This window comes from Apis mellifera, linkage group LG11 (assembly GCF_003254395.2).
Source record: "Apis mellifera strain DH4 linkage group LG11, Amel_HAv3.1, whole genome shotgun sequence".
In the NCBI taxonomy this organism is placed as follows: Eukaryota; Metazoa; Arthropoda; class Insecta; order Hymenoptera; family Apidae; genus Apis; species Apis mellifera.
In genome coordinates this window covers 10,610,071-10,633,928 of record NC_037648.1, presented here as the reverse complement: position 1 = coordinate 10,633,928, position 23,858 = coordinate 10,610,071, and the positions used below count along the sequence as shown (strand labels likewise).

Here is a 23,858-nt window from a genome sequence, read left to right as displayed (position 1 = left end):
ACTAATAAAATACTAACATATAAAAAATTTATTTAAAAAATAAAAAATCCTTAACTTTCACTATAATTTTACGATTTCTACTGTTAACTACTGCAATCGTTCTCAGTATACTTTCACTAACAGCGCTTATATTACAGTGTTATATTATCATATTATTTACAAAGATTACGGTATAAAAATTTCAAACTATAATAACCGAATTTAGAAGCAGATTGTAAGATTTTATAATAACTACTTATTATTTCATGATAAATAATTTTATATTATATATATTAATGATATAATATTTTACTATGAAATAATCAAATATATGTAAAGAATTATATATTTCAAAATATGTTTCTCTTAAAGAAAAACTTGTCACTTCTTTTACATACTAGATTGAAGCAACTACATACTTCAAATATATTGTAAGTAATATATATATTAAATTTTATAAAATTGTTAAAAAATTTTAAATCAAAAAGATATTAAAAATTAAATATTAAAAATTAATTAGTAATAAATAATTAGAAAAACTAATTAGTATTTCTACAAGTTTCTTAATATAATTTTTTAAGAGATTAAAAAAAAAATTCTCATATTCTTTTTAGACAAAATGCTATAATAATAGATGGTAAAAAAATAGCTAATAAAATACAAAATGAATTAAAAATAACTGTTGATAATTGGATAAATGATAATAAAAAAAGACCTAAATTAGTGGCTATTAAAGTTGGTAATAATCCTGCTAGTAAAATATATGTTGAAAAAAAAATTAAAGCTGCAAATTTTATTGGTAAGATGTTATAAAATAATAAAATTTATATAATTATATACTATTAATAGTTTTTGATTAAAAATAATTAATAAATTTTATATATATATATATTAAATAAAATTATGAGATATCTATATGTAATAGATTTATTTTATTGATAACTTAGGAATTGAAAATTATACTATTCACTTAGATGAGAAGAGTTCACAACAAGATATTATTAATGAAATTGATAATTTAAATAAAGATAAGACTGTAGATGGAATTCTTGTGCAATTACCATTAATAAAGCATATGAATGAACAAGAAGTTTGTCAGGCGATTATACCAAGTAAAGATGTTGATGGTTTTCATTTAGAAAATTTAGGTAATTTAGCATTAAATAGGAATGGAATTATTCCTGCAACTGCTTTGGCTGTGAAAGAATTAATAATAAGAAATAATATTGAAACTTTTGGAAAAAATGCAGTTGTAGTAGGAAGATCTAAACATGTTGGTTTACCTATTGCATTACTTTTACATGGTGACAGTAAAGGTATATAATTTAATGAATATGTGATACATTAACATTGAATATATAATTGCAAAATCTATGAAATCTTAATATTAAATTAATTCTTAGATAGAACAGGTGCATTAGATATGACTACAACTATATGTCATCGTCATACTCCTCATACTGAATTAGAAAAATTTACAAAATTAGCAGATTTAGTTGTTGTTGCAGCTGGTATACCTGGTTTAATCACTAAAGAAATGATAAAACCAGGAGCATGTATAATTGATGTAGGAATTACAAGAATAAAAATGGATAATAAATATAAAATAGTAGGAGATGTAGATTTTGAAAATGTAAAATCAATTGCTGGATATATAACTCCAGTACCAGGAGGTGTAGGTCCTATGACTGTAGCAATGTTAATGAAAAATACTATTTTAGCAGCTAACAAAAATTACGAAAATTCAAAGCTCTCTGATCTTAATAATAAGAATAATAATAAATAAAAATTTTGATCAATAGTTAAATAACAGTATAAGTAATAAAATATATATACTAATATTACTATATTAATTATAATATAGTTATTAATTATATTATTTTGATAGTTAGAGATATAAAATTAAAATATAATAATAAAAATTTTAATCACAGTATATATATTTAATATATTATTTTTTATTAAAAATTTTAATTCATACTATTATTATACTATTATAAAATTTAAAATATATTTTTATTTTAAAAAATAAAAAAACTTCTAATAAATATTTTTATTTTAAATATAAATCATAAATGCGAAAAAAGATATAAAAAATGAATTAAAATAATGATAGAATATTGTAACACTATATATGTAATATTAGTTTTATTAAAAAAATTCTCAAGATCAGATAAATAAAAAATCTAGATTATAATTGATTATAAATATGAATTTATTTATAAAAAATTTAATATCATAAATGAAAAATAAAAATATTTTAACAACAGTAAATAAGGTTATATCTTTTTCGCTTCATTCATTTTTATATTTATAGTATAAAAACTAAAAAATAACTTTTACATTATTAAATTAAAAATAATAAAAATGGCCTTATTTAATGTTTCTATCTTTGGAAAACTAAATCAAACTAAATCTTTACTTTTTATTGCTCTCAAACTTTCGATACATAATCAGAAATTTTTTACGTCAACAATAAAAATGAATCGACCAAGAGTTTTAATTACACGTCCGGATATTCCATCTACAGCATTAAATTTACTTAAAGAACAGTAAGTATTTTTTTATATATTAAAAAAGACTTAAAATATATTTTATTATTAAATATATTTCATTTTTAAATATGTAAAGTATTTTTCATATGTTTTTCAGATTGTTTTATATATATATAAAATATATATATAATATATATATATATATATATGTATATATATATATATATATATAAATATATATATAATATATATATATATATATATGTATATATATATATATATATATATATATATATATATATATATATATAATATATAACAGTATTTAATAAACAAAATTTATATATGTATATGTATTTATATTTTAATATTTTTTTTAAGTATTTTTTACAAATATTATATTTTTTTTATGAAATTATTATGAAAAAACTATTTATTAATCTTTATAATTTTCGTTATATTTTAGGTGTGATGTTGTTTTGTGGGAAAAACCCGAACCGATTCCTAAATCTGTATTATTATCAAAAATCAAAAATATGGATGGTATTTATTGTTTATTAACAGATAAAATAGATGAAGAAATATTAAATGCAGCAGGACCACAATTAAAAGTTGTGGCTTCTATGTCAGTGGGTGTTGACCATTTAGATTTACAAGCCTTAAAAAAAAGAAATATTAAAGTTGGTTATACACCAGGCATTCTAACAGATGCAACAGCTGAATTAACCATAGCATTATTATTAGCTACATCCAGAAGATTAATAGAAGCGAATAGAGCTGTTTATGAGTATAAAATAAAAATATATTCTTATTAAATATTTTAGATTATATAATTAAGTATAAATTTTATTTGAATTATAATTTTTATAGAGGTGAATGGAAAGCATGGTCACCTACTTGGATGTGTGGACCTGGATTATCTAATTCAACAATTGGAATAGTAGGATTAGGTCGTATTGGTATTCAAGTAGCAAAATGTCTTAAAAGTTTTAATACTTCAAGAATATTATATACAAGTAGAAATGTTAAACAAGAAGCATCTGAATTTGGAGGAGAAAAAGTAAAGCTTGATATATTGTTAGAAAAAAGTGATTTTGTAATTGTTACAATAGCTTTAACTCCTGACACAAGACAGATGTTTAATCAAAATACATTTAAAAAAATGAAAAAATCTGCTATATTTATAAATGTTAGTAGAGGAGAAGTTGTTGATCAATCTGCTCTAATAGAAGCTTTAAAAAATAAAATAATTAGAGCTGCTGGCTTAGATGTTATGACTCCTGAACCTATTCCATTAGATAGTGAGCTACTGAAATTAGATAATTGTGGTAAGAGCAATAAAAAATATTTTTATATAATTTATATATATATATATTTTTTAAATTTAAATTTATTAAAAAATTCATTTATATTTTAGTAATATTACCACATATTGGTAGTGCTGCTATAGAAACTCGAGAGGAAATGTCAATAATTACTGCTAAAAATATTATAGCAGTTTTAAAAGGAAGTCCAGATGAAATGCCTACTCCACTTCAATTATAAGAGCAATTTAAGTTAAATGTTATAAAAAATTATTATTTTATATTTTATGGTATTTTAATATATGATATCATGTATATATTTTACAATAAATTATTAAAGGAGGAATAATGAATAAAAAGAAAGAAAATTATATTAACAAGTTTGATACTTATATTGGTATTTTTTCTTATAACTTAATTCTTTGTACAAATATGATTAAAAATCAAAAATTATATTTTAGTTTTACTATAGTCTTACATATATACTATATACATTATGTAATATGTATCTATATATATATATATATATCTTTCATTATTTATATTTTTACATATGACAATAATAAGAGAATATATTATATATTAGTGTTATTACAAATTTATTATTTTGAAATATCTGATCTTAATGCTTTTAATGCTATTAGAGTTTGCTCATATACTGTATAATGTAATGCTGTTGTCATAGTGGCTTTCAATTGACTTGGCACTAAACCTTTAAATAATCCTTTTATTCCTTCTTCCTTTATTGTTAATTTTAAACAATCTATAAGTCCCTTACATTCAAAAAAAGTACCAAAACCTTTTCTGCCATTTCTAAATCCTTGTATTTGTAATCTTTTTCTACTAAGATCAAAAGGATATATTGCAGTTTTAGCTAATAAACCAGCTACACTACCAGATATCATAGAATTGTAAAAACTAATGTTAGTTTCATTATAATATTTCTTATATTTATCATTCACATATCCATAAAATGCAAATTGTAAACCTGTATGTGGTACAATTTGCAATAAAGTTGGTAATAATCCATAAAAAAAAACTTTTGGAGATTCATGTTGTATAATACAACTGTAAACATATTTTATAAAATAACAATTAATTTTATTATGCAAATTATTTTTATTAATTTTAAACTTGCCTGCAAGAATGAAGAATTCCTTTATAAATTGTATAATTATTTGATTGTGCTACTAATCTGGTTCTTATAGTATCAAAAGGAAATGATACAATTGTAGCTAAAAAACCAGCACTTGCTCCAGCTATGAAATTTGTTGAATATTTCCATTCATTTAACAATGAAAAATTATAAGATATTTTCATAAATATATGATATGAATAAAACTGTAAAATTTTAATATTTAGTTATATATGAAAATGAAAGATTTAAATAAATCAAAGTTACAAATGATACTATTTAAAATTTGTAGAATTTGTTTTTTCTAAATAATTATTTTTATATTTAATTCAATTATAATGTTTATTTAACAATATAATATAAATAAAATAAATATAAATTATTATATATATATATTAATATAAATTAATTTTATTAATAAAAATATTAATAAAATTATATATATTAATATTATATTTTTATTAATATTAATAATAATTATTAATTATTATTAATAATAAAAGTTCTTGAAATAAATTATAAAATTTAGACAGTATCAAATGTAATGTTTAAATTTAGATGAATATTAGAAATATTAGAAATTATTTTTATGCTCCTTCCAAATAAAAATATAATAAAAATAAAAAATTACATCTAAAAATTTCATAAAATATATATTCACCTGAGTTGTTCCATACACAATTGATAATAATTGTGCAGGAATATGTCCCTTCCAAAATGCTGTAATACCTTCTTCTTTAAGTATTAAATAAAATGCTTGTAAAAAAGAATGATATTTACTAACATGATAGTTAGCAATAGGTTCAACTTGTAACTATAATGATGAAATTCTTTTTAAGAAAATCTATACATAGCATTATAAGTATTGTCATTGTATTCCACATGATATAAATTCTTTTACCTGAAATCTAATTTTTATAACATCTAAAGGTTGACAAGCAAATCTTGTTACAAAACCACTAACAGCTCCTGCTATAGCATGATCTAAATTATGACTATTGTTTTTTGATGAAGTATCCATTTTTTTTTACTACAAAAAATTCATATTTAATACAGTCAAAAAATAATAACAATCAAAAAATTCAAAATAAAATTGACTTAATTCCATTTTAAAGCATTTAAAATAATTATCTAATTTCTATATTTTTTGATATTCAATAAATAAAATAAAAAAATACTAATTTTTTTTAGAGAATTTTGCTTACTTATATATGTAACATATATATTTACTAGCATAATTAAATAAATACATATAACTATTAAGTATTCATATAGATATACGAGATGTATGTATGATACTATCTACGAAAATGTTCGCGATTTACACTAATTAAACTTTTAAAAAAATAAATTAAAAGGATTACTATAACATAAATATTCTATATCTACTAATATAATTTAATAAATTTTAAATTATAATAATTTTTAAAGTCATTTTATAAATATTAAGAATAGAATAATTAAGAGAATTTCGTTTAAAAAATAGATGCGATTATATTTTTTAAATGCACTAATACATAAAAATATATAAAATTAATTCTAAATTGTGTCTTATTCTATGCAAATTAATCTCTATTTTAGAAGATATAATTTATTTCAATTGTTTCACATATTTATACAATGTAATAAAACTTCCATAACTTTTTATAATAATTATACATATAATAATTACACATAAAATTTTTGTTTTGCCAAAATGATCATTATATGTATTTATTTATAGTAATAAATAAATAGAGATAAATATAATAATAAACGGATCATGAATAAAGACAATATATATTCGAATAATAATAAATAATACATTATATGTAAGTTTCAGTATATGTGATTTCATATTTATAATTTCTGAAATTTAAGATATTATTTTTGAATTTTAATTATATATAAGGAAATATATTATTATACAATAAAATTAAATCAAAAACTTGTGAGGTTTAAAATAAAAATTAATTAAAAATAATAAATAAATAATAAAAAAATAAAAATAATAAAAAAAATTTTTATAAACAAAAAATATTGAAGGAATTTAATATTTAAAAAATACCTATTATATTTATTCAAAAGTGTATTAGGTCTTTTATTATGCATAAACTAACTATTTTTATTAGAAAAGATAAAATATTTGTTCAAAATAATCATTATATTAACTAATAAGTACATAACCTTACATTTGTAGATAATATATAAATGATGATTAGCTTAATTTCGTCGTAATTATTCACAAGTTTTGATATAACATTTTATATAACTAATAATTTTTAAAATTATTTATTATAATTATAATCAATTTTTTGTTTCACATTTTTAGAAATCAATGAATTATCAATATTAAGAACATTAATTGATATATATATGTACATACATAATAATCCATTACTAATGTTATCAAATTATATTTTTAAGTAACTTTTAAATACAAATTCTACATTTTTTTGAATGAAATATTTGAATAGTCTTTTGCAAATATTAAATTCAATAAAATTTTCTTGCAGATTTAACATTTTATAATATTTATGATTTATTATGATTTTATTATTTTTATTTAATTATTTAATATATTTTAGATTAATATAATAATTTATATTTAATTTTTTAATTTAATATATAACTTATGTAAATTTAAAAATATCATTTCACATCTAACAATCATTTTTAAAATTATTTTTAAATTTTTCTAATTTATTATCTTTTAAAGTTCATTCATTTTTTTTTTAATATTTAATTTTTAATATTATATTTATTAAAAACTTTTTTTCATTATTTTGTACATATAAACATTTAATATTCATAATTATTTTCAAACTGATAATATATCACGATATCATATATATAATTGAAATATATCATTTTCTAATTCAATTTTTCAATAAAAAAAATTCAATTAAATAAATCAAAATAAATAATCCTAAATGTTTTATAATATTTTTTATTGTTATTTTACTTAACAATTATGCAATATTTTCATAATTAATTTTTGCACAAAAAATGTCTACATATAAATACCTATGTTTCTAAAATATTATAAAATATTTTCAGTATATTATTTGATCAATAATGAATATATAAAATATTATGTTAAAATAATTTTTATTTTTAAACTAAGAAAATCTATGTATGTATTTCAATTATAACAAAAATGATAATATAATTCATATTGTATTATGAAATATATCAAATTACAAATAAAAATAAATATATAGGACATTAAATTACAAATATTATTATAAATATTTAAATTCTTTATATGAAGTTTATTTTAATTGATTTTTTAATTGGAATATGATACATTAATTTCAAATATTTTTTTTTTTTTAATAACTTGAATATACAAAATAAAAAAAAAATGATGCAATTATTCAAGCTGTATTTTTTAATAATTTATTGTATCAATGAAAAATTTTTAATTATATAATATTTTCATACATACGTTAATTTTGTTACAAAACTCAGTTTACTTAATAAAAATTTTTGATGGATTAAAACTATTATAACACAAAGTATGGATGAAATATGCAATTAAACAAAATAATTTTATAATATTAATATTTTATACGTTTTTTATTATAATTTTATTAATGGACACATTAAAAATAAATGGTTTTGCTATATAACCAAATATAAAATTGGTCACATTGAAAAAGTGGAATGAATACTGATTACATTCATTGTGTATTTATCTTACTGAACTTCAACTCCTACACATCTAAATAATTATAAATTAAGTTTTTTCTTTACTAAAAAAAATTGAGTACATAATTAAATCTAATTTTAGCAATCAATGTTTTTAAAACAAAAAATGTTTTTAGATTGATCTTGATTTTAAAAAATTCATCAATCAATTCAGTATGTAAGTATTCATGTATTTCTTTATACTTACATTTTCACGCATATTTCATATCACATATTTTTCACTCTTTTCATGTTTTAATAAATGGAAAAATAAAAATTTAATGCAAAATATTGTTATATAATGGAAATTTAACAAAGAGTCTCTCCTTGCATAGCTCATTTTATACTAATTTCATACTAAGAATAATTACTTACTAGGAACAGTAAGATTATAAATAAAAATAAAAAAATTAACGAGCACGGAACTAACATAGAGCCTTGATGGACAATTTTTTCTAATCACAGAGAAAGAGATTGTAACAAATTCCATCTCCAATAAGTTACACATTTAGAAATTTTGTAAAGTTAATCTAGACCACTTCAAATCGTTTATGTGTTTTAGGGAAAACATTTTCTCTTTTACGATAAGTTCCATAACCCCAACGATCTAAAAAATTACAAAAAATATTTATTTGTATCATTAAAAATTATTTTGATTATTAGTTTCATAAATTATAAGAACTAACTTCGTGAGATATCATTTCCATTTCTGTCTGCAAGTTCCATTAGTTTTGGATTGATAATTTGTTTTGCTTCTCTAAGTACATTAACCAAACTTTTAGCCTGTCGACCATTTTGTGGTGTAAAGAATGCATAACTCGTTCCTGAATTATTTGAACGGCCCGTTCTACCAATTCTATGAATGTAGTCTTCAGATGAATTTGGATAATCAAAGTTGATCACGTACTTTACATCGTCAACATCTAAAGAAACAATTTTATTAAAATATATACTCGTATAAAAATATCGAGTATATTAATTATGTATAAGATGTTATATTTAATAAAAATACTATATATATTATATATATATATCTATATATATATATATATATATATATATAATTTTTTACCAGTATGTACTTAACATGCCAAGTAAATGAAGTTTATATAACTTTTATTTCACCATCTTTTACGTTAAAGATATGTATCATGATTATTTCTGTCAATTTTGTTCATTTTTAAAGTTATTTATTATAATAAAAGTTAAATGTCAAAAATGAAATTATAGCGAAGAACTAATTTTTATTTCTGTATCTGTTCATGAGAATATGCAGCTAAGCCTATAATCATACACTAAACCACATATTACATTAAATATATTACATTACATTAAATACATTTTAATATTATATATCATATCATTTCGAGAAAAAAAATATAATTAATAAGTAACTTTTGAAACTTTTTGAAACATTTTATATATAACTTAAAAAAAAATATTTATATTATTGTTTGCATATCCTATGTATGAAAATAAATATAAATAAAAATAAATTTAAAAAAAAATAGTTAAATAAAAAATAACTATTATAATAAAATACATAAATATATTATTACATTGCATAAATTTTTTCTCGGTAAAATTTTCTCATAAAAAAAATCATTTTAAATATAAGAAAAAATTAATTTTTTATCAATATGATTTAATATAATTCATATTCATTCAATTTCATATAATTTATTAAATAATAAAAATTAAAAATTTATTTTTTTATTTAATAATAAAATTTATTATTATATATTTATAATTTAAGATCAAGACATTAAAAGTACATTACAAATTGTATCAATTTTATATTTAAATGTATATGAATGTAAGTTAGCTGCATAATTAATTAAATACAAACCATGTTTAATCGTTGAATATTATGACAGCATACAGAGCGCCCACGATGTATGCTATTCTTAAATGCAATTTCATATCACGTCGTGTCCTAAGCATCATCACAGAGTAGCGATAGTAGCAAAATCAATAGATTGTTGTCTCGGGCTGAGCATTGGCTATGAAGTGTGATGGTTGTACCAAAATGTAAACCATGGTCTTATCTCACAACCAACCAACAGTATCACCCGCGCACCACTCTACTACTTGCGTGGTACACAGGCTGAACACAGAGGCACATTAAGTACAATATTATGTGCAAAACAGAATTGCGCATGTACAATGAGTGAGCCATGTTTTCTTTATTGAACGATCGTTTTTCATCGCACACTCAACACAATTTGTGCACCATGTGCCTCTGAAACAAAGGACAACCAGACTGATTAACATAAATTAAAGGATGCCCACATTTATTACTAATGTACTTTCCCTTTATTCCAATCTTTCCTCTCAATTCTTTAACACAAGCGCATCGTTCGATTCTTTATCTCCTTCTGTTCCTTTCTTTTTTAACAAAATAGATTGCATTAATAAATTCATAATTTGATAGGAAAATTAAAATATGTAAAATGTATAAATTTAAATATTTAACATAATTATATAATAGATAAATAAATAAAAGATATAAACAAAAATGAAAAGTAAAATGAAAAATAAAAAAAGAAAGCGCAATATTTTCTTTATTATATAAAAAAAAAAATTACTCGCTATAAATTTAATATTTTTCATAAAAAAAAATAGTGATATATTTTCATATCATATCATATACAGAGCATAGATATTTTTATAAGATATTCTTTAGAGAATTGATTTTATCAAAACAAATATAAAAATTAATATGAAAAATGAAATCATAGCTTATTTATTAAATTATAAAATTAATTTATTAAATTATAATTTGTATTAGATAAATCAAAATAAAGATATGATGGTATGAAAAACAAATCTTATTTTATTTACATTTCTTTGTTTAATTGTTTAATTTAAAATTAAATTATTTATAATTTAATAAATAAGCTCAATCGATATTTTTATATATAGCAAGTTTTGTATTTGTTTTGATTTCTATAATAGATCTTTCAAATATATCAACACCCTGTATATATAAATACATAAAATAAACAGTAAGTTCTAAGCTACCTAATGCCATCTATTTAGTGCAATAAAGCTTATGTAAAGTTTGAGAATATATACTAAATATTATGATAATTATCTAGAAAAGATACTTCCTTATCAATTTTGATAATTTTTAAATATATTGTAAAAACCAACATTTTGAATAATTTTTTTCTATAAACATTTTTTATAATCATATAACTGCCTCTTAGCTTAGTTTTCAAAATATTTGTAAAAAAAAAAAAAATCGTTACATGTAGAACTTCTTTTATACATATATACATCATATACAGTATGTATGAAAATATTATCCTTATTAATAAATACATGACGGTGGACGACCATTAATATAACAAATAAATTGGTTAAAAATTATTTTTTTTATAATTTATGAATTTGAAATAATTCTAATCTATATTAGATTTTAACATAATATAATTATTACATATAATTATTAACATAATATAATTATTTTAACATAATATAATTCAGTATGAATTGATTTAATATGATATAAATATTCAATATAAATAAAAATAATTTATCAAAATTAAAATCATTGTTATCTTATAATCGGAGAAAAAATTTAATTTCTATCCAATTTAGTAATTCAAGATATATTAAGACTCTTTTAGATTCACGAAATGTAAAATAAAATGTACAATAAAACGTATTAGCCAAATTACAATGTTAGAAATATAATTTTGATATTTATAATATCAATCATCATAATTTTAGTAGTCCAAAAATTGTTTATATTTCATTTTTATCCAAACTTGAAGAATTGGGTTTAAAATATATTTTAACCTATCATAATCCACAGATTTTTCACAAATCGAATTATATATTTAAGCGTCATCTACTATAATATATTTATACATATAATAGACATATTTAAATAGTAATTGCATATTTACATATATGTATCCACGAATAGAAGACATATACGCTTATATATATTAGAAAAGTTTTATGTAACAATAAGAATTTTTTTTTTTATAAATATTTCGAAAACTAAAACTGAACAGTAATTATATGCAAAGGAAAAAGTTGTTCAAGATATTCAGATAATTTCTATATATATTCAAAAATCATCAAGATCGATAAAAAAAATTCCTTTTTTAGATAATTAGCAATATTTTATATTGATAATTATTGGCGTTAATATTATTGTATTAATTTTTATATTTTCTATAATTTTTCATGGAATTCTATTAAAATTTATATTAATAGAAATTATCTACTAATTTTTTATTTTTATAACAAAACTTTTAATTAATATAACTGTTTATTTTTAATTAATATAATAAATTATTTAATATTAATTATTTTTATTTTTAAAAACAGTGAGGCATCACCTTCATATAACCAGTCTGTGCTACATCGCCACTTTACCCTACCCTTTTTGATTAAGTATAAATTTTCGCATATGAAACTTATCGAAAGTCAAAAAATTCTTCAAAATCTAATATTTTTGAAAAAAATGAAAAATATTGAACAAATAATTTATTACTTACCCAATCCACGAGCAGCAACATCTGTTGCTACAAGAATACAATCTTTATTCCTCCTAAATTCTAAAATTTAATAATATATTTAATATAGTAAATATGATAAGAAATATTAAACATTATATATCATTATATACATACCTGAAAGAACAAAATCTCTTTCTAATTGTGATTTGTCACCATGTATACATACAGCTGGCCAGCCATAACGACGGATAGTTTTAGTGATACTCTCCACTTTTTTTTTTGTTTCTACAAAAATTATTGTCTTTCCACCATCTGGACTAACATTACTGATTTCCTGAAGAAGATTTTGCAATCTAAAGTAAAAAAGTAAAATATTATATTTCTATAAAAAATTTTAAAAATAAAATATTTATATATATTTATCTGAAATCAGTTCTTCTTAGAGGAAAAAATATTTAATAAAATCATAAAATATCATAAATTACTTTCATCATAAATGATAAAATAAAAAGAATAAATAAAAAATAAATATAATTTAATTATATTTATAATTTATAGTACTATTAAACTAGAAATTTCAAAATATAAGGAAAATCAAGATAATACTTTGTTTGTTTTTCATCTTCTTCACAAACATCAACAATTTGAAGAATATTATGGTTAGCTGATAATGTTAATGATCCAATATTCAATTGTGTATAATCTACAAGATATTCTTCTGCAAGGTTTCGAACTTCTTTTGGCCAAGTTGCAGACCACATTAATACTTGTCTATCTGGTCTGATTTGTTCAATAATTTTTCTAATCTGTGGTTCAAAACCCATATCTAACATTCTATCTGCTTCATCCAATACCAAATATGTACATCTACGTAAATTAGTTGTGCCACGTTCCAAAAAATCAATTAATCGTCCAGGAGTAGCAATGCAAATCTCAACTCCTTGTTCTAAATCACGAGCTTGGCTTCCTTTTGGTGCACCACCAAAAATACAAGTGCTTCTTACATAGCCAAAACTACAAGTAACCTTTTGAATTTGTTGTGCCAATTCTCTAGTTGGTGCTAAAATTAAAGCAATTGGTCCATCTCCATGATTTAATGGTTGTTGACTGCTAATATGTACTATTGCAGGTAAAATATATCCTAATGTTTTTCCAGATCCAGTTTGTGCTATTCCAACCATATTATGTCCAGACATAGCAATTGGCCATCCTTGAGCTTGGATAGCAGTTGGTTCACTAAATCCTTGTTTTCTTATACATTGCATTACATGGTCAGGAAAATTTCCTTCTTCAAAATGCTGAATAGGATTAGGAATTTTTTCTCCTTTAAGAGTAATTTGATTTTCTTGTCTAAACATATCTATTTCTTGTGGGTGACGTGCTTGAACATTAGGATGTGGTATATAAAAATCTTTTTTGAAAGGTTTTAAATTTTCAAAATTCCAATTTGGCTTTTTCAAAATTCCATTGGTATTATGCGTATTATTTTTTCCTCGATTTTCAAATCGTCCATTTCTATTATTAATATTATTTCTATATAAAGATCCTCTTTCCTTAGTACTTCTATAATTTCCAGTGTGATAACTAGCTCCGTATGTCCTATAACAAATTGACATACATTAAAAATCATTTTATTATTTTAATGTATAAATGTAGAGAACATAGAGAATTAGATCCAGATAAAAAAATATGTGGATTCCAAAGGCATGTTCTCAAATTATTATTCCTCCCACAAGCATTCATGCTCCATTCATATACATAAAATGGAGGCATGCCAAAATGGGAGGTAAATAAAAAAAAAAAAATTGATTAACTTCATTATTATTACTTATTTTACTTTTAACTTTTAAAATTCATCTAATTAAATTTTATTTTACTAAAAATTATTTTTATCAATTTTAATAAAATCTACTTAAATACAAACCTAATTCTGAGAGATCCTATAGCTTTCATTATATGTAGAAACCTTTAATAATAGTTGATTTCATGAACTATAGTTAAGTTAAGTTATAATTATTAAATGATTAATAAATATAAAAATCATTTCAAAATATCTATAAAATAATTAAAGAATAAATAATTTTTATATAAATTATTATATATAGGCGATTAATTTTCATGAATATATATATATATAAATTAATAACGCATTGCAGATATTTGAAGATAAAAAAAATTAATCACAACTTTATAATATTGAATTGAACAATTAAAACTTATTATTATAACGTAAAATAAAAATATTACTCACATATTTGATGTATTAAAAAAAACTTTCAGTTCCTAATTACTAATTAAATTATTTTGTTAAAGATGATAATTGTAGTTTATTAATAAGATGGTCAATTATTCCTAAAATGATAATTTTTATTTTTTTTTTATCCTAAAGAAAAAAGATAAAATTAAGCATGACGCAACATTTACAGGTTTTAAAAATGCGAATTAAAAGTACGAAACAGACATCCTACTTACGCCACATCCAGGAACAGAAAGAACAATTTAGTACCTAGCCGGATGTGACATAGTTGGATAAACGTGTTCAGAGGTGGGAATGCGCAAAGATTTTCTAAATATGTCTTTTCGTTCACTGCGCATGTAATATAGAGTTGATTTTGATTAATATAAAAATCAAAGAACAACGTTACTCAAAATAATGTATTATATGTCTTAATTTTCTTCATATGAATTTTTATTTATATATATATATATATATGTGTGTGTATGTGTGTGTATATATGTGTTTTTAAGCACAAAAAATATGTTTAATAGAGATCAAAAATATTACTTTCTCATTATACAATATCAAATTACAATATTTTATTAGAAACTTATTATTAAACTATTTAATATTATTTAACATTATTAAAGGTATGTTTTCATGTGGCATATAAATCATTTTTATATCGTGATATTATATCATAAAATATATATTGCGATTCAATGTAACTCGTCTTGATAATGTAACATCTTTAATGTAACAATTTTTACGATAAAAGAAATTATGATATCATTTAATGCCGTGATTGAAAAAGTCACAAATTATTGTGTGAAAACGTACCTTAACATTCATTAATAATATTACAAAAATTATTTTTAATTACATATTTTTACCTATTTTAATATAATAATATTATTTAAAATTGTTAAAAATGCAATATATTAAAAATATATAATATTATATTTAAAAATTTTACTGAATTTCAAAATTTTTTTTTCTTGTACATCTTATAAAAAAGAAAAATTATAGTGAAAATATTATATGCGCATGTAGCATTAATATTATATTTATTCATTTCAGTTCCATAGTTGCATATCTACTTATTATTATTCTATGCTGCATGTATAATCAGAATCAAACTTAGTTACAGACCAAGTCTTCTAAGTCTGAGACTATCGCAATCTTGTATAGGCAGTTGTTTGTGGAGTGCGTGCGTTTGATGGGTTACCTTTTATGGCGATTTGGATACAAGAAAACATTGATCAAAACGTGTGATGTTCTAATATCAAATTGAAGAAAAAATATTTAATGAAAAAGTAAGCCTTTAAAGTTTTTTATTTAGTTTTTTTGTTTTAATATTTTCAGCTTCATTAGAGATAGCATTTTGTAAATATAAAGATGACGGCATCATTGTGAATGAATAAGCGGTCTGTTTTAAGTCATGAATAATCGCAGGTATACATAAGTACATATATATATATATATATATTTGATAAAAAAGAAAATATATTTAAAAAATTTTATAATTGATTAATTTTTTATTTAAATTATACTTACTTAAATTAGTTATTACTAAACGTAAAACTTTTATCATATAATTATATCTTAATTACATTCTATTTTATTAAATAACTAATTAATTATAAAAAAATATATTCTACTTTTCAGTTTCTTTCTCACAAATATAACATTTAATATAAATTTTACGATTTTTATATAGATATTTATATATGAATTATTTTAGTATTATAAAATTTTAATATCATAATAATTTAAATAATAATCTATAATAATTTTAATAATCTTAGTTTCAAATTAATTTAATTATTTCTATTTTTTAGAATTTTAAAAAATTCTATAAATCTATTATATAAATTCTATTATATAAATATAATTTTATAATAAAATAAAAAATTAACTTGAGTCATATATGCATAGCTTATCAAATCAAATTTCTATTATATTTATAAATAAAATAATTAATTTATGTTTTTAAATAAAAATTATTTAAATTTTTTTAATAAATATAATTAAATCTATCAAATGAATTTTATAGATAATTTATATTATTATAATTCATACTTATTCTTAAAAGAAATAAGTAAATTATGAATACATAATTTAAAAATTTATTAAATTAATAATTATGAGAATAATTATAAAAATTATAAGAATATTACTTTATATTATTTTTGGAAATGATTGTGTAAAGTTATAATTTAATTAAAATTTAAATGCTGAAAAAAATTATTTTATTCTTACAATTATCTTTTAACAAATGATCTATAAATTATATTAATTTAAAAAAAATTTATATAAATACTGATATTTTATATATTTATACAGAATGTTTGACAGTTCAAGATGGATTATATCAATAATAATTATTACTTCAGTAAATGCAAATTATTTACCTCTAGAAAGACTGACTGGAATGAATCCTTGTATCAGTAAACAAACATGTCATGAATGTATACAAACACCACATTGTGCCTGGTGTGCTGCACCGGTAAGTATTTAATATTTATATATATCATATAAATAATTATAAAATATATTTATTTTTTATAGAAATTTTCTGAAAAGCGATGTTTTCTACCTAATATCAATACCAAAATATTTGCAACATGTCCAGCAGAATATACATGGAATCCAGATAATGTTTTTAGTATGATAAGACACAGAAATTTAACAAAAGGTGGTTATGCAAGTGGTGGTGCTAATAGTTATGAATATTCATATATAAACTCTAGCACATATGGTTTACAATCCTATAAAGAAACTAGTAGCAATAGTAATAATAATAATAGCGGTAATAAAAGACAAGAAGCTATACAAATTTGGCCACAAGAAGTTAATTTAAAACTTAGAATAAGTAAGTTAAACAGCAAGTAATTAATATTCTTTTAAATATTAGTCTAAATATTAATATATGTAATCCCCATAATTCCATTAACTAAACAATATCTACATTATTAAATGATATCAATTCTGAATGACAGATGAAGCTCATAGAATGACATTTGCCTATTCACAAGCTGAAGATTACCCTGTCGATTTATATTATCTTATGGATTTGAGTAAATCAATGGAAGATGATAAAAAGAAATTATCAGATTTAGGTCAACTTCTGGTAGAAAGCATGAGTAAAATTACAAGTAATTTTCGTTTAGGTTTTGGTAGTTTTGTTGATAAAGTCGTAATGCCTTATGTTAGTACAATGCCAAAATCGTAAGTTCCCAAAAGAAAATTATAATCTTTGGATATAATTTTGAATATTATTTATAATTTTTATATAATATATTATTTGATAATTAATTTATAATCATTATATGACTTCAGATTAAAAGAACCATGTGATGGATGTGCAGCACCATATGGTTATAAAAATATTATGACATTATCTCAAGATACTAGTCATTTTGCAGTAAGTACATTAATTACATAATTTAATTTATCAATATTCTATAAATAATATTACTAATTTTTTTTATATATATAGAGTTTAGTGCGAAATGCTTCAGTATCTGGTAATTTAGATGCACCAGAAGGAGGATTTGATGCAATAATGCAAGCTATAGTTTGTAGACGACAAATTGGTTGGCGTGAAAAAGCTCGTAGACTTTTAGTATTTTCAACAGATGCTGGTTTTCATTATGCAGGAGATGGTAAATTAGGTGGAATTGTCAAACCAAATGATGGAGAATGTCACTTGGATAATAGTGGACTTTATACACATTCATCTTTGCAAGATTATCCAAGTATTTCTCAGATTAATTTAAAAGTTAAACAAAATGCTATTAATATTATATGGGCTGTTACAGAAGAACAAATAAATGTATATAAAAGATTAACTAAACATGTAGAAGGATCATTTGCTGGTAAATTGTCAGATGATTCAAGTAATGTTGTAGAATTAATTCGTGAACAGTATGATGCAATTTCAAGTTCAGTTGAAATGAAAGATACAGCCAGTAGTGCTGTGAAAGTAAAATATTTCTCAAAATGTTTGGGTACAGGACCATTCATTGAAACTTCAAAATGTGACGGATTAAAAGTAGGGACAAAAGTAGAATTTACAGCAGAAATTGAAGTTACAAGTTGTCCAGAAAATAGATCGGAATGGAAACAAAAATTTGATATTTATCCAGTAAGAATAAAAAATTTTACTTGTCCATTTATTATTTTTTGACAAAAAAATTTTCTTTTTTTTTTTTTTTCTTTTTTTTTTTAGGTAGGAATCAATGAAACACTGACAGTAAATTTGGAAATGTTATGTGACTGTGAATGCGAACGTGAAGGTACTATGTTTGAACCAAAATCACCAGAATGTAATGGTGTAGGAACTTTAAAATGTGGTATTTGTGAATGTTATGATGGATTTTTTGGAAAACGTTGTGAATGCAGTCCTCATCAAGAAATGACAGGATTAGATAAACATTTCCAATCCTGTAGACCTGATAATACTTCTCTTATAGATTGTTCAGGAAGAGGAACTTGTGCTTGTGGTCAATGTGAATGTGAAGAAAGAGAAAATCCCGAAGAAGTAAATATAATTTTGATTCATATATTTATATAAAATATATTATATATTATATATGATTTATAAAATTTATATAAATTTTTTGGGTTGAAATATAATATTATCCATTTATAGATAATATCAGGTCATTTTTGTGAATGTGATAATTTTTCCTGTGATCGAGATCAAGGTCATTTATGCTCAAATCATGGAACATGTGAATGTGGACAATGCGTTTGCAATGCAGGATGGACTGGTCCATCTTGTAATTGTAGATCTTCAAATGAAACTTGTATTGCACCAGGAACTACTAATGGAGTTTTATGTTCAGGACATGTAAGCTTTTTATTATCTTAACAAAAAAATTTTATCTTTTACCTTATAATTGTAATATTAATTAATCTTTTATTATCTAGGGTGATTGTGTTTGTGGTGAATGTATTTGTCACGAGGAAGGAAGCACTAGATATTCTGGTAAACATTGTAATAAATGTCCAACTTGTCCAAGTCGTTGTGAAGAATTAAAAAATTGTGTATTGTGCCAAATGTATGGTAGTGGTAATTTTAGTGATAAAGAGGAATGTATGAAAAATTGCAAGGAATTCGTTCCTGAACCAGTTGATACAGTTATACCAGATGTTGATAAGGATGAAGTTCTATGTTTTGGTATAGATGAAGATGACTGCAAATATAATTTTGTTTATTATTATAATGAAACTAATTGTTTAAAAGTCCGAGCTCAAAAAGAAAGAGAATGTCCACCACAAGTTTATATGCTTGGTATAGTATTAGGTGTAATAGCAGCTATTGTTTTAATTGGTCTTGCATTATTACTTTTATGGAAATTATTAACAACTATACATGATAGAAGAGAATTTGCAAAATTTGAAAAAGAAAGAATGATGGCTAAATGGGATACGGTAAAAATATTAAAATATTTTTTATTTATATATATTTTTATTTTATAAAATTTATCGTTATAATTATTTTTAAACAGGGAGAAAATCCAATTTATAAACAAGCAACATCAACATTTAAAAATCCAACATATGCTGGAAAATAAAAATCATAAAAATAATCTTTATTTAATAGAAAGAATTCATTGCAGTAAAGATTGCGTTTTTATATATAAATATATATATAAATATAAATTTTAAATTGATTAATATTTAATTAAATAACAAACAAATTTTATTATGCAGCAAATGAAGCTTTAGTACTAATTAAAATAGAATAGAATTATTAATATTATAATTGATAAGTATTTAATGGAATCTAGTATAATACAAAATTTTATCAAATTATTCATATTATAATACTGCCATATAACTTATAGACCAGCAGTTCTTAATCTTTAACTTTAACTTTTTGTTTACCACAAATTTTTTTTTAAATAATTTTTTAAATTTAATTTAAGATTTAAACTCATAATGTGCATCCAATCTATATATAAAAATTAATACACAGTGTTAAATGTATATTCATAATAACATCTTACGTTTTATCTTGATCACTCACTTGTATGATAGTTTATGGATCACAGGTTAAGAACTGCTGACTTAGACTGCTATGTATGAATGTATATGAATAAGTGTAAATTATGTATACAATGTATAGAGTGAAAACATGATAACATAAGAATGAATGTCTGCATAAAAACATAATAACGAAACGATTTGAAGATTTAAAATCGTAATCATACTGTAATATTTAATATAAAAGTGCCTTTTATCTCATGACAAATATTTATAATTTTTAATTATATTTTTTATTACAAAATTTGTGAGATATATGTACTTTTTTAAAAAATTTCACTTAATTATCGAATTTAGAAATTTAGTAATAGATTTTTATTTTAATATATTATTTATTAAACATTTTCATACATCAATAAATTTTTAATAATAAGGCACATTTTAATATGTGATATTGTAAAATCTAATATTGTTTGCAATTATGTTAACAAATAATATTCAATTGTTTTCTTTATAAGTCTTCCTGATTTTCATATATGTTTTACTTTTTATAAAAAAGAATGATCTAAAAATGTATGTAAAATTGTATAAATGTAAAAAAAAAAAAAAATAGTAAAATGTATAGTGGTAAGTTAAATTCATTTTGCAACTTATAAAAAATATGATCCCCAAAATTTCTTTTTAGAAATATTCATAAAATTTTACTAATAGAATAATTTTATTTCTCTAAAATATATTTTAAATAAAAATATAATTAACAAAAAATTCGTTAAAGCTTAAATCAATATTTTAAATATATTGAAAAATTAATTTTTATAATACATAATATTAAATAATATTAATTATAGTAATGAAGTTTAATTTACACAGCATTATATTTTTTATTTATATTCAAAACAAACATTATATATAATATATATACATAAATAATAATATTAATTTCTAATCAATGAAAATTTAAAATATAAATAAATATTATTATTACAAAATAATCATCTTATCATATCATGATAAATTATATAGTTTTCACTGCCATTGATTATAATAAAAATATCAGCTTATCTTACGATCTCATTGTAAGGTAAAAAAAAAATAAATATTGTATTATTCTGTGTTAATAATATATTTATATGTGCATATTTATATATTTTATCAGTCCTGTTTTCATTTATATGATTATTAGTTGATTTCATATGTCTTTTATTTTCTAAAAAAAAAATTATCTTATAAATTATATTATTATATAAAATAAAATTTATTGTAATTATGTATAATAAAAATATTATTAATGTAAATTTTATATATAAACAATTTTATATATATATATTCAATTAAAATCATTTTTTATTTTTCTATTTCTTTAATATTTTAAATTATTAAATTTTCATAAATTAAAAAAAAATTATATTTTTTATCATTATATATAATATTATTTTATTAGAAATTAATTTATACAAAATATAAAAATATTTGTGTATAAAATTAATTTTAAATGAACATAGTGTAATAATATATTATAAGTTTTATATTATAATCTAATTTTATATAACATGTAAATTGTAAATTTAGATATAAATCTTTCTTTATTAAAATATATATAATATAATAGACAATATAATATAATTATCTTGTAATTAAATAAAAGAAATATAAAATAATCAATCTATTATATAGTATAATATATAAAAAATTAAAATATCATATGTAATATATAAAAATAAAAAATAAAAATAAAATATAATTTTGTAGATTATAAGTATTTATTATAAATTATAATATTTTAAAATAGGAAAATAATATATTTGTTATTTTTATTATTTATAATAATTAATTTTATATTGAAATAAATAATTTTTCTTTTATAAAATATAAATTTTTCTTATAATGCTATATAAAATATAATAAAATTAATAAATTATTTATCATTTCTGTTTATTTTGGACAAAATTATATAAATTTTCTAATAACAATATATAATCTATAAAAAAAAATTATTCACGATTTTGTATTGCAATATAATATTTAATATCAAATCAAAAAAAAAATAAATTATCAAATCAATTATAGATTATTCTTAACCTATTAGTTTCAGAATTTTAAAAATATATATACATTTAACTTGAAAATAATGGAATATTTAATAATTTTCTCTATAATATTAAAAAATTCTTTAAAAAATAATATTTTATAAATAAAAATTATTTATTTTATTAAATAAATTTTAAATAATTATATATATATATATACTTTAACTTTTAATAAATAATTACATTAATTAAATACAATAAAATTTAATTAATAAATATTAAATATTAATATTATTAAAGATTTAACAAAATAATGTATATATTATAAAATTTTTCAAGAACAAGATACTTTATAATATTACATATTGATATGATAAAAGTGAAAACATGAAAGAATTTGAAGCAAAATAAAATGGCTAGAAAACGACAACAAAACAAAAATTTTTTAATAAACAAAATTTTAATAATGATATTTTTTAATCAATATAAAAAAATTTCCGGATGATAAATCAATCTAATATCTGATTGAATTGTTTTTTAAAATAAATTGTTT

The 23,858-nt window shown here is 20.1% G+C and overlaps 4 protein-coding genes across 16 annotated transcripts; 2 read left to right on the top strand and 2 right to left on the bottom strand.

Moving 5' to 3' along the window:
• The first annotated feature begins 37 nt into the window (after window positions 1–37).
• LOC551667 (bifunctional methylenetetrahydrofolate dehydrogenase/cyclohydrolase, mitochondrial) lies at window positions 38–4,170 on the top strand. Of its 5 annotated transcripts, none has more exons than XM_006564426.3 (5): window positions 622–778; window positions 2,437–2,531; window positions 2,941–3,261; window positions 3,345–3,802; window positions 3,892–4,141. In XM_006564426.3, exons 1-5 carry the CDS (start codon window positions 743–745, stop codon window positions 4,017–4,019), a joined length of 1,038 nt encoding a protein of 345 aa, XP_006564489.1. In that variant the 5' UTR covers window positions 622–742; the 3' UTR covers window positions 4,020–4,141. The 5 variants fall into 5 exon arrangements, with proteins under 5 accessions (XP_006564486.1, XP_006564487.1, XP_006564489.1 ...); XM_006564425.3 differs by lacking the exon at window positions 622–778 and adding an exon at window positions 1,116–1,295; XM_006564423.3 differs by lacking the exons at window positions 2,437–2,531; window positions 2,941–3,261; window positions 3,345–3,802; window positions 3,892–4,141 and adding exons at window positions 38–410; window positions 927–1,295; window positions 1,383–1,800 and having other exon boundaries at window positions 594–778.
• A 190-nt stretch (window positions 4,171–4,360) lies between these two features.
• Window positions 4,361–7,237, bottom strand: LOC727424 (mitochondrial thiamine pyrophosphate carrier). 3 transcript variants are annotated; one of them, XM_006564429.3, is made up of 5 exons: window positions 7,085–7,237; window positions 5,815–5,943; window positions 5,575–5,727; window positions 4,917–5,119; window positions 4,361–4,846 (listed from the first exon to the last, which is right to left on the bottom strand). In XM_006564429.3, exons 2-5 carry the CDS (start codon window positions 5,932–5,934, stop codon window positions 4,381–4,383), a joined length of 942 nt encoding a protein of 313 aa, XP_006564492.1. In that variant the 5' UTR covers window positions 5,935–5,943; window positions 7,085–7,237; the 3' UTR covers window positions 4,361–4,380. The 3 variants fall into 3 exon arrangements, with proteins under 3 accessions (XP_006564492.1, XP_006564495.1, XP_006564494.1); XM_006564432.3 differs by lacking the exon at window positions 7,085–7,237 and adding an exon at window positions 6,961–7,057; XM_006564431.1 differs by lacking the exon at window positions 7,085–7,237 and adding an exon at window positions 6,119–6,137.
• Window positions 7,238–8,755: 1,518 nt separating this feature from the next.
• LOC102655407 (ATP-dependent RNA helicase p62-like) lies at window positions 8,756–15,551 on the bottom strand. 6 transcript variants are annotated; one of them, XR_003305612.1, is made up of 8 exons: window positions 15,315–15,539; window positions 14,988–15,029; window positions 13,670–14,662; window positions 13,238–13,416; window positions 13,103–13,162; window positions 10,435–10,973; window positions 9,272–9,508; window positions 8,756–9,192 (listed from the first exon to the last, which is right to left on the bottom strand). XR_003305612.1 is itself a non-coding variant. In XM_026443679.1 (8 exons), coding segments are annotated over exons 2-8 (1,590 nt in total). In that variant the 5' UTR covers window positions 15,317–15,415; window positions 15,536–15,551; the 3' UTR covers window positions 8,756–9,115. The 6 variants fall into 6 exon arrangements, 4 of the variants coding, with proteins under 4 accessions (XP_026299464.1, XP_026299465.1, XP_026299467.1 ...); XR_003305611.1 differs by having other exon boundaries at window positions 10,435–10,827; XM_026443679.1 differs by lacking the exon at window positions 10,435–10,973 and having other exon boundaries at window positions 15,315–15,415; window positions 15,536–15,551.
• Window positions 15,552–16,385: 834 nt separating this feature from the next.
• Window positions 16,386–21,512, top strand: LOC406097 (integrin beta-PS). 2 transcript variants are annotated; one of them, XM_026444072.1, is made up of 10 exons: window positions 16,386–16,597; window positions 17,628–17,790; window positions 17,853–18,156; window positions 18,284–18,512; window positions 18,624–18,708; window positions 18,784–19,431; window positions 19,516–19,827; window positions 19,939–20,139; window positions 20,220–20,723; window positions 20,801–21,512. In XM_026444072.1, exons 1-10 carry the CDS (start codon window positions 16,590–16,592, stop codon window positions 20,864–20,866), a joined length of 2,520 nt encoding a protein of 839 aa, XP_026299857.1. In that variant the 5' UTR covers window positions 16,386–16,589; the 3' UTR covers window positions 20,867–21,512. The 2 variants fall into 2 exon arrangements, with proteins under 2 accessions (XP_026299857.1, XP_026299856.1); XM_026444071.1 differs by lacking the exon at window positions 16,386–16,597 and adding an exon at window positions 16,620–16,736.
• Window positions 21,513–23,858: the final 2,346 nt, after the last annotated feature.